We start from the raw sequence: 11,863 nt of genomic DNA on the forward strand, positions 1-11,863 counted from the left end.
ATTGAGCCATAATTTAGCCAACAATTACAAACTTTTGTTTACTTTTTGGGGTGACAGGGATAATTGTGTGTTGCTTTGGGGGCCCCCTGAAGGCTTTAAGGAGCCGAGCAAAATTAATCTGACTGTGGACCAGATTCACCTTTTACTTCACAATATTTCCTTTTAATTAATTTTCTTCTAACCACTCAAATCAAGCATTAATTAACAGAATAATTATGTCCATTTCTGGCATTATAATAAACTATAAGAGTGAATTTATAATTATTAGTGCATCTGTTGAAAAATTTAAGCTCATTGTATTTAACGTCGGACCTCATTTGATGATTGGCAGAAACAACAATCATTACCTTGTTTGTTTTGTAACAGTGTAAACTAATTTTTCATAAAGATTCTCAACTTTTCCTAATAACCTGCAGTTAAAAACATCAGTTTGTCTCTGACATCACTTTATTACAGCCTGACAGCCATTATTTACCTTCCTCCTCCCATCCCTGCTCTAATTGACAGCGCTTTAGATAAAAATGTAGAAAGTCTCTACAAAAAAAAAAAAAAAAAAAAAACTTTTAAACAAGCAACACTGGAAACACGGAGCAGCAACAGGTGCTCAGTTTACAGCTGATAATGGACTGGCTCACTTAGCAGCTGCGCAGAATGTCCTTTCCTAATAAGGGGGAGAAATTCGACTGTCAATACTAAACAATTATTGGCTGTGCAATTGTCCGTCTGTGACAGTTGTTTAGCAGGGATTTGTTATGGGCAGTTGGTGACGGGTGGATTCTGGCTGACGGTGATTTAGCAGGTGGGTCAGGTGTATTTGCTGGCCTGACAGGGATAGACTCGGCTCTGGCTGTTGTAGCTAACAGGCCAAATGAGCGTCTGCCTGTGACAGGGGCTGAGATGGACATTAGCTGCTGATTTGGGTCCTGAGCGGTCAGGGTTGGGGACGACTTAGCAACTCAACTTTTTGGGCTTAATGACGATGATGCAGCTGCAACAGGAGAAAGGAGGGGGAGGAGGACAATCAGGATAAGGAGGTGGTGGTCAGTGCTCGGAAAGCAAATGAAGTTCTTAGAGAAAGACAACACAGAGTAGAGGTGACACATAATTGGAGGTGGGAGTGTTGAGTTGAAAGTGTTAGTGACTAAGTGAGGCATGAGAGGAGACGTGGCCGGTGCAAGAGACACACAAAAAAGCCTTTATTACAACTTAGCTAGAAAAATAATGTGACAATGAGCTGCAATTGCAAACAAGTTAAAGTGTTAATAGTTGTAACTAAATCAGGCTTCTTTTGTTCTTCTAAAAACTGCTTCACTTCATAATGATCAACAACGACCTAAAGAGCTGTTTTATTTTGTTGACGACTTTGCTCAGAGAAATAACAGAGCGTGAGTCATGTTATTTAAAAAGGAATTATCAGAGCCCTTTCTCAAGGCGTCCCCGCCCTGGCTGCTCAGATGGGTGGGTGGGGTGTGTGTGTTTGTGTGTGTGCAAAGGGTTAAGACCATTTGGCTGATGAAATGCCGCTCTAGGACCTTGTGGTGGGAAAGCTGTGCCCTCCTCCCCTCCCTGTCTATGTGGCACATCCTCCTTAGATCCTCTCCACACTGTAATTAGGGGCCGGCCACTGAGAGAGCCAACGCTGGCTGTAGCAGGCAGGCAAACAGTGGGAAAAGACAGGAGGGGTGGGGGGGGGTGATCGACGGGGCTTCAGGCGAGCAAACGGCAACATCAGCACGTGTCCCATATAGTTCCAGGAGAGGATGGAGGGATGGCGAGCGGATGACAGCAGGTTGGCCGAGCCCTCCTGAGTCAAACTCTTTCTCCCTCTCGTATCCACTTGCTGTTGTTCCAAGCTCAGCACTATTGTTTGACTTGGCTGGCTGTCACAGGGAGGGGCCCCTCGTGCTTGTGTTTGTGCAACCTGTCGGGGAACTTTTAGGGCCATCTGATCTCTCACTTGCTCTCTGACTGCATAAATGTTGTACTTTTTGTACTTCTGAAGATGTTGCGTACATTTAGAAGACTGGAGCGTTTCCTGTCACTCTTTTGTTTTTGTTTCCACAGCAAGGCACTGGTCCTCAGCCCTATATGCCATACACTGCCCCCCTCCCCCCGCCCACTCTAAGCAGACGTTTTAATTATGTCCACACTGTATCAATGGCATGAACCCAGCTTCAGTTACCAAGCAACAAGATCGACAAGAATAAACTACATATAAGATTGGTATCCAAGTTGCGTACCTGCAGGTGAACTTAGGGGTTTTCACTTTTTTCCTCCTTTTTATTGATTTTTTTTAATTTCGGCATTGTGATCCCAAGCAGCACCAAGAAGAAAGTGAGACACTTGTTTTTGTCTATGTGGCTTCAGCGCTGGCCCCATTCAGAGCCAGTCAACAATGCAGCTGTGGTGTTCAGGGCCGCTTCAAAGTATGTATCTACACATGCCTCCGGTGACCACCAAAGTGTGGATAGCTGAGTTTAGGCTCTATTCATAGATTGTGAATGAGCGAGCATACTGCCAGAGGAAGTTTTATCACTTCGACTGTAAACAACAGAGCAGTGAATCAACAGGTAGGAACTCAGCTCGGGCGGCAGCGGAGCAGAAATGTTGGGAAAAACAACCAAGAGGGGTTTTGTGTACGCACTGAGACGGCTCTGTATCAGGCCGGTGACATACCGGAACGTCACGTCAAATGGAGTGAAAACCCTTATTGCGAGTAAGCATTTTGACAGGATACAGTATCTAGAGTACAATCTGACCTCTTTTGTTGTTTTTCTTCACTTCTCACCACATCGCAGTCGCACAGCTGTAGTTCAGTCGAAGGCATCAGGCTTGCTCCATGCTTCTATCTGCTACAGACAGATGAGATGGATGGACATTATCACAGACAATCTCTCATGTATCCATTATCACAGAGTGTAAAATTATATATAGTGGTTTTTGCTTTTATCAAGATGATGGGGTTCCCTAACTTGCAGCAGCTCCACAAGAATTTGTAATGACACGTTTGAGAATAAACGTGATGTTTTCTCAAAATAAGACGTGCTGTATTTACTTGTTGCCTGTGCTGCACAGATGGTATACAACAAGCTCAACTAGAGCAAATAAAGCTGGACTGCCACTCAGTGCATTAACTATATCAGCTTGCTCTTATTCCTTATTCAAGACTGCCTTTGAGAGCCCTTTGTCTAATGAATAGGTAGCACTTCATTTCTAACTGAGATGCAACTAACCACTTTTAGTTTCAGACCCCGTTTCAGTAGTTTTTCTTTTTTTTAAATAAAATGTCTATCTTTAAGAACTTCTTATTCCTTGCCTGAATAGTCCTTGCTGCAAATGTTACATTACCAAACTAAAAGTTAAGTTTGAGGCAGCCACTTGAGATTCAAGAAGCCGGTTAACAGTGGAGGCACCATTTAGTCAGAGCAACAGGAAGTGATCAGTCATTAAGTGCCAGCAGGAAATCAAATGGGACATATTTAAATTCATTTATCACAACACAGTTAGGGCCTGTCACGCTATGATTGCATTTAAGTTTCAGAGTGAAGCATGTTTTTAAAAAAAAACAAATAAATCAACACAAAAAAGCCCAAAAACAATTCAGCATAGTTTTTTGCAAACTTCAAAATATCTTTTCAAGTCTCTACGCATTAGTTTTAAAATGCATGTATCTACTGCCAATACAACGGGGCTTGTTTTGTCTTTATATGCGTAGGAATAAAGAAAAATGTCTTTCTAGTTTTATTGTGTCCATCATATGTTACTTTGACCTTCCGGATAAGAAAATTTACATCAGTAGAAACAATTTAAAAACATGTATGTAGCTGTAGACATAATATATTTAATCCAGATATTTAAGAATTAATGAAATCCCTTTGAACATGTTCCTATAAAAGACACACGTTTCAAAAAAATCAAAAACAATCATGAATTAGAAGTTAGAAAAATGGATCAAAATCTGTGTTTATCAGAATCAGTTTGACCTTTGTTTATTGAAGTGTAACTAAGTTTGGTTTTGTTTCGTTTTGCTTCCATGAAACAGAAACCGAAGGAGGACAATGGTTCATCACAGAGAAGAGGACCTGATTGGGATCCCTTTCCCAAATCACAGCAGCGACGTCCTCTGCAGCCTCAACGAGCAGCGCCGTGACGGGCTGCTCTGCGATGTCGTCCTCATTGTGCGGGACCAGGAGTACCGTACCCACCGCTCCGTTCTGGCCGCTTGCAGCCAGTACTTCAAGAAACTCTTCACGGTGGCCACCACAGACAGTGGGGACCCCCATCACGCCGCGGCCGCCGTTTATGAAATTGACTTTGTGGCTCCAGAGTCTCTGACTGCCATCCTGGAGTTCGCCTACACCTCCACGCTGACGGTGACGGCGTCCAACGTCAAAGAGATTCTGACCGCAGCACAGATGCTGGAGATTCCCTGCATCATCAACGTCTGCCTGGAGATCATGGACAGCGGCGGCGGAGGAGACGGAGGAGGGAGAGAAGAGGAAGGGGAGGAGGAGGAAGAGGAGGAGGAAGATGAGGAGGACGACGATGAGGAGGAGGAAGAGGAGGATGCGGGGTCAAGGAAGGATGAGCAGGATGAGGAGGACAATGTCAGCGAGAGGTCGCTGCAGTCGTTGGAGAGCAGAGGGGAGCGGACGCCTCCAGGAAGGGAGGATTCATCGCCTCCGAGCACGTCAACGTTCCAACGACACTTTGAGGCGCACAGCGAGCCGTCCCAGTCCCAGTCTCCAGACTCCTTCAGAGCCAAACAGGTACAGTTTGTTCATGCTTACCTACTTCTCTCTCTAAGTTTATTATTTTTCAGAAACAGGGCTTTTGATGATAGATGGTGTTTTTTTTGTGTTGAAGGAGTGTATGGAGAGTCGGGCTCTGAAGGATTTCTCCATCGAGTCTCTCCTCCAGGAGGGGCTGTACCCCCGCATGTCAACACTGGACAGGAGAGCCAACTTCTCCCCTCTCATCCCAAGCTTCTACCCTTCCATGTGGGCAGCCGAGTTCCCAGCCTTCCCCCAGCAGCTGCTGACCCCCACACATCCCCACGCAGCAGCCTCGCCACAAGCCAGGCACCCTCACACCTTCCCCACGTCTGTGCCTCTCGAGCCCTCCAGACCCCTCAATCTCGCTGTGAAAAGAGAAACCATAAAAGAGGAAATGAAAGAGGAAGTCCCACCCAGTCTCCTCCAAGGTGACTTCCTGAAAGACTTTGTCAGTTCTGGCCTGGGCAGCACCATGAGTGCTGGATCAGCTGGCTCCGAGGATCACTCTATGGCTCCGATTAAGGATGAAACGGACATCCGGTCGTACCTGAGCTTCCTGAGCTCGGCCTCCCACCTGGGTGCGCTGTTCCCCTCCTGGCAGCTGGCGGAGGAAAGGAAGATGAAGCCTAAAGCTTCGCAGCAGTGTCCCATCTGCAACAAAGTCATCCAAGGAGCCGGGAAGCTGCCGCGTCACATGAGGACACATACAGGAGAGAAACCTTACATGTGCACAATCTGTGAGGTGCGATTCACAAGGTATGTTAAAAACAAAAACCACAGAGATTATGTTCAGATCTTCTGAGTCTACAAAGCACTGTTTTTTTAAACTGCAGGGTTAACAGAAAATTATTTTTTTTTTCCTTTTTTAGAATAAGGTTAATCTGTTTTCACTCTATCTAAATATCAAAGAGTTCAAAGTGGAAAGCCCCCTCCTCTGTCCTAACTACATTCACCTACCTTCCACTTGTACTGAAGAGCTGAGGTTTAATGACAATGTAGACAAAACACATTCAGTCTTTTTAGGTCACTCATTTGTGCAGGAGAATATTAAAAATGCACAAAGAAGTGCAGCTCTCTGACAATTGTGCAACCCTTCACCTGGTTTTTGTTCTGTTCCCAGGCAAGACAAACTCAAGATCCACATGAGGAAGCACACAGGTGAGCGCCCCTACATCTGCCTTCACTGCAACTCCAAGTTCGTCCACAACTATGACCTGAAGAACCACCTGCGTATTCACACGGGTGTCCGTCCGTACCAGTGCGAGCACTGCTACAAAAGCTTCACGCGCTCCGACCACCTACATCGGCACATCAAACGGCAGAGCTGCCGCATCTCCCGCCCCCGGAGAGGACGAAAGCCGGCTGCTTGGCGCTCCGCACCTGCCAGCAACTTCTTGTGCCCTCCTGCTGTTGCAGCCAACCGCTTGGAGGAGAAGAGCTTAAGACCTGCATACCACGGGGTCAAGGGTCAGGGACTCGGGGAGTTGCTCGGCCTCGGCAGCAGGAGCCTGGGATTTAAGAGCATGAACGGTTCGAGCAGGGAGGAACTGCAGGCAGAAGGGAACCACGTCTCAGAGGAGGAAAAGGCCGGAGCAGGGAGGCAGAGGGGAGTGTTTGCCTTCGCCCTAGCTGGAGAAGAATTGCTTACCCACTCTCCGTTTTATGCTGCAACCTCTGACCCTTGGACCATGAGACTGGAGCGGGCTCCACCCATCCCTGAATCAGCCAAATGAACTCTGTAAAAAAAAAAGGACAAGAAAATCTCACATCTGTCCCAGGAAGTTAAAGCACCTTTAGTAAAAGTGAAAGAGTGATACTGATGAACCTTAAAAAGCCTGCTGATGTGGCTGTGGGGAACGCAGATGATTTTAAACACACGGTCAAGTTAAAAAAGAAAAGAATGTTTACAGATTTAAAAGAAAAACATTTCAGAGGTGAACAGTTCGACAATCGCTATGATAAAACGATGGGACAGAGCTTTATAACTTCAGTTGTATTATTTTGTCTTTGAGGCTGTTCTGTAATTTCCCTTTGGGATCAATAAAGTATTTTTAAATTTGAATTGAATTGTACAATGAGTTTTAAATCCTTTAAGACAAGGCCATAAATTAAAAAGAATAAAATCCATATTCAATAAAAAATAGCAGAATAGTCTTATCTAAATTTTTTAAGAAAAAGTATTGGGAAGGGTATTTTTACACTTTTGTTTCGTATTCAATTAGATGTGCAACAGAAGATTTGAAAAAAAAAAACCTTTTTAATGTGTGTTCAATGAAGCTGATTATTTGTTATTTTACAAAAAATAAATGGATGCCAAAAGTGAAAAGCACTTGAAGTCTGAATCAGGATATTTTTCATGATGTTCTACCTTCCACTGCCTTGTTCATTTTTGAGCTCCTCATCTGCACTATTGTACAGAAAACTTTTGACTGTGGTGATGTCAGTTACGGTGATATGGCTGATGATGTAAAATATAAAATCTATAATTATACATACATATATATATATATTGCTCTTTAAAGACTTCGAGAAATCCACCCAAAGATGAGTACTTTGATATTTCACAGACTTGAATACAACTTTGTTTTAATATTTCAAAGCTCATGTCTTCAGAAGATGTATATTTCTGACTAATCAAAAGCCGCTTTAGCTACAAAGTATGCTTGTGGGGTTTTTTTATTATTGTTTTTTTTTTTCCTGTGCAACAAATCAACAGGGCTTCAGCCTCATTTTTTTCTTACAATGTTCATGTCTAATTTGTGCATAAATAAGTGCTAAAACTATTTGAATTGTTACGGGAAAGTATTTTCTTGTTATTTATGTGTATTTAAATGGATGAGCCTTGGCTATATTTTGCAAATCTGTTTTATAAAGACACTAAATGTTGAACTTTACTGTTGTCTCAGTGTTTTGTTTTTGTAAATCATATATATGTCTTTGTGCAAGACTGATTGATAAAATTCAGAAAGCATCAAACAAAATAATGAGGACAGATATAATTCTGGCAGAATTATTTTATAGCAAAACCCATTTTTTAACTTTCATAAACTGCTGTCATTTTGAACAGCAGCCAATAAATTATTTATACTATTTCTTATAGATAAGTTTTAACTACTCAGACAAAAAAGTGTTATTGTTTCACACAACACCATATTGGAAGATCTTAAGTAACATGTTCCAGCTAAATATCTGTAAAACTGACAGTTATAGCCACTTTTTTAAGCTACAGTATTTTGTTTTTGTCTCTTTTATCAATTGTAGATATGCGTCCAATGAGATATTTTGCTAACAGACGGGCAAACCAACACAGGCAAATTTACAACCCACTTTTCAATTAATCACTCTACCTTGTGGTAAGTAATAATATGAAAAAAGTTTTTTGAAGCAAGAGCAACAGAATTTATCACTTCAGATAAATTAAGAAAACACCTGAAGGACGTTGAGTCAAAGGTTTCAGAAACATTCAGTCATGGAAGACAGGTGATTTAGACCAGTCAGGATGGGTTAACAACCTTAAAAAGTTCATAGTTTTCTGGGTGGGTGGGGGTGGTAGTGGGGGTTGAATTTGATTACTTGATTTGTGAAAATGTTCAAAGCATGACATTATAATTACAGTGGTTGTGTTATTTACCCAGAATTCTTCTGTTTCTTTGTACTGACCTCTAGTGGAAAATATAAACAATTGATTTAATTTGTCATAAAAGAGAACAACCTCAACATTTCATTATGAAAACAAAAACAACAAACATTTATGAAAATGTTTTAATATTAAAGTTGTGTTGCAATTACACTTGTCACGTTTTGAAGTTATCTAATTGGCTTCCTAAACAACGATAATAACCGTAATAAAGTTTTCCACCAGGGAGCGCTAAAGATTTAGCATTCAGATCTCTGCAGTGACTAACTCTGGTTATAGTAGCTAATTTTACTGCCTGCTAAAAGGAATAACTCTTGATAAAATCTCAACCTAAAATAACATCAGCAGCAGATATTTATAGTCTGTAACTTTAAAGATTACCTAAGAAGATGAAAAAGGATTTTGTATTCAGCATCTAAAAGTTTTTTCTTTTCTTTGTAGGTTTCAGATCAAAATATGTCTATTAAACAGTGTTACTGCACATTGCAGGTTTTCCTGTTATCCTTCAGCCCTAGGTAAAAGTTCACTTTTTGATTTATCAACATAACCATTTTTCAATTTTGCTGTAAAAAATAACTATAATTATTAGAGCACGAATCATTTTTAAAGTCTTAAATGGGTTTTGTCTCAAACAGCCTTTATAGGTATAAATTTAAAAAATGTCATTGTTTTTTTTAAATAATTTTGAAAGGACTGCTGTAAAATTTAGTTTTCTTGTTTTTATGTACACAAACTTTTGGGGGAAAAATAGAAACAATTTTATTTCCTATGATTTTACTTTTAAACGGGTTCTAATTATCACTGAAATAACAACAGACCAACAGTGACTGTTGGGCTGTCCGTGCGTGAGTCAAAGATAGGCTTATATGGGAAAAGTACAACCACATGACAAAGTTTTAAAAGTACACATGTGTGTGTATGTTCTTGATTTCCTGGATCCCAGCCCTCCTGAGGTGTGAGTTCCTGACCCAGTAACCCACAGTCCCACTTGGTTCCTTTTTCTTTTCTTCAGTCACCACCCTGATGGGAACCATGTCTGAGCCGTGTGTTAGAATAAACAGTGGTTCATAGTGTGTGTGTGTCAACAAACACACACACACACACACACACACTTCTAATGGGACATCCTCTGAGGAAGCGTTACAACAATGCAGCTCAGAGTGAGAACACCAGGACAGAGGTAACAGTTTGATGTTCTCTGTGGGCTTTCTGAGAGCCCAGAGCGGAAACACATTCACAAAAAAGAATCTTGAAAAAAAGGCAACAGTTTTTTTTTCTTTGTTTGTTTTCTCACATACACGGAACAATGCATATGTACAATATGACATCCTTGTCAGTGTCTGAAAACCTACTGAACTCTCGAAATACTTTTGTGCTGGAGAAATTAACAACAAAAAACATTCATTTGTATCTAAGGAAGTTACATACTGTAGAACACCAGGAGTGAGCCTTGACCACGTAACCATGTGACCTACTGTAGCAGCTGTGGAGCTCACCAGAACGGGCAGGAGTCTGGATTTAGAATTACTGTACATATTAGCAAAAGAACAAACAGTTCGGGCTGAATATTCAAGAACTCTAAAAGCTATTAATAATAATAGAAACAAAAATTTTCTTAACATTATAGAGTGTATATAAGCTATGTAATGTATAAAATACAAGCCAGAAAGTTTTGTGTGGATATACCAACAGAAGATGAACAGGAATATGTTTCATTTCACAAATACGCAGATTTTATTAAACTCAATGTGAGTGTGATCTGACCAGAACTGAAGCTAATAATGTAACAATTTAACATAAGCTTATAAAGTCAGTTTAATCACTGATAATTATTGAATTGGCTAGTAGATAGCTCTGTAGCACATTGTGAGTTTCTGAGACTGAAGCCTCATGTTTTGAACCAGATCATCAACACAGGAGCACCACAGGGACTGTACTCTCACTACTTTACACTTTAGACTCCTGTCTTCTGCAGAAATATTCAGATGACTCTGCAGTCATCAAGTGTACCAGAGATGGACAAGAAGCTGAATATAGGGAGCTGGTAGATCGCTTTGTGGCATGGTGTAAAAACAATCATCTCATCATGACTGTGAATAAAACGAAGATGATTGTGAACTTAAAGAGAAATAGGAACAGGTCCAACACTATTTATATAATGGTAGAAGAAGTGGAGGTGGTGGAGTATAAATACAGTCAACAGACTAGACTGGAGAAGCAACAGTGCAAGAAAGTACAAGTACAAGAGACTTTACTTCTCGAAGACGCTTAGGTTCTTTTGCATGAAAATGCTGCAGATCTATAAGTCTGTTGTGGAGAGTGCATCCTTCCATCTATTGAGGCAGCAACACCAGAGCAAGCAACTTTAAAAAGCTCAACAAGCTAATTAACAGGGTTGGCTCAGTTCTTAAGGATTCCTCTCTAGAACCGCTGGAGATTATTGTACAAAGAAGGATTTTTTCTTAAAATGAAGATTATGGACAACCCTGAGCACCCTCTTAATCAGACTGTCTTATTACAGTAAAGTGTCTTCAGTCAGAGGCTGCTTCAGATCCACTGTGAGAGACTGCTACAGGAGATTCATCAGCATCTATTTGAAGAAACCAGGATATGAGATAAAAGAACATTTAATTTCCCTTTGGGATTAATAAAGTATTTTTGAATTGAATTTATTTTAAATTGACTATATTGTTATACAGAGTATAGCACTCTGCGGAATCATGCTACAACTTAGCACAAATTATTAAATATTACAAGCTGGTTTTGCCCCCCATTTATGTAATATTTACACAGCGTAAAATATTAACATATGTTTGACTGTTTAGGTTTCCATTATACAAACCTGAATTGAGGAGAAGATGGTCAGCCAATGCAAGTTTCTTCCTTCAAAGGACCGGATATGCAGTGAACATTTTTTAAGTGCAGACTGCTGACTGAGCTGCAGGGAGGAGCTTTGTAGCAGCAAGTGTTTAGGCAGCTCCACACAGCTACCATAGGAGATTCAAGGATTTCTCAAACTTGCGTGAATGAGTCAAACCAACACTTCGGGTGTGTTTTTGATGAGGGAATGACATAATAAGGGCTCTATAAAATCTGCTTTATTTTTTCCCAAATTCCGTTTTTTTGTTTTGTTGTCATTTTTCTAAATTCCACTTTTTCCATTTTCCCCCTGAATTCCAAATTTTTATTGTAACCATATTTATTAACCTAAAAAGTGTGTGATTATAAAGTGACTGAACAATAATTAAACAAATAAATAGCCACAGAAATAAAAAAAAATAATGTTTATTATTTCACTTTCACTAATATGACAAATAGTTGCGGTTCAGTAGAACATTAAATCCTTTTTGAAAGGTGTTTAAAAGTATTTACTAGTAAAAAAAACATTTGTTATGTAAAACAGAATCTCACATATTAAAGTTATCTTTTGTAAAATAAAAATGTTTTAGAA

At 40.5% G+C, this 11,863-nt stretch overlaps 1 protein-coding gene across 2 annotated transcripts in view; it reads left to right on the plus strand.

Moving 5' to 3' along the window:
• Positions 1-7,669, plus strand: part of zbtb7c (zinc finger and BTB domain containing 7C) — a 20,308-nt gene extending 12,639 nt beyond the window's left edge. For both annotated transcript variants that reach the window (XM_014009332.1, XM_014009331.1), the window contains exons 2-4: positions 4,043-4,769; positions 4,867-5,531; positions 5,896-7,669. In XM_014009332.1, the coding sequence (XP_013864786.1) occupies positions 4,059-4,769; positions 4,867-5,531; positions 5,896-6,508 (1,989 nt within the window). In that variant the 5' untranslated portion in view covers positions 4,043-4,058 and the 3' untranslated portion in view covers positions 6,509-7,669. The remainder of the gene's footprint in view (positions 1-4,042; positions 4,770-4,866; positions 5,532-5,895) is intronic.
• The last annotated feature ends 4,194 nt before the right edge of the window (positions 7,670-11,863 follow it).

Source organism: Austrofundulus limnaeus, unplaced genomic scaffold, assembly GCF_001266775.1.
Source record: "Austrofundulus limnaeus strain Quisiro unplaced genomic scaffold, Austrofundulus_limnaeus-1.0 Scaffold57, whole genome shotgun sequence".
NCBI classification, from domain to species: Eukaryota; Metazoa; Chordata; class Actinopteri; order Cyprinodontiformes; family Rivulidae; genus Austrofundulus; species Austrofundulus limnaeus.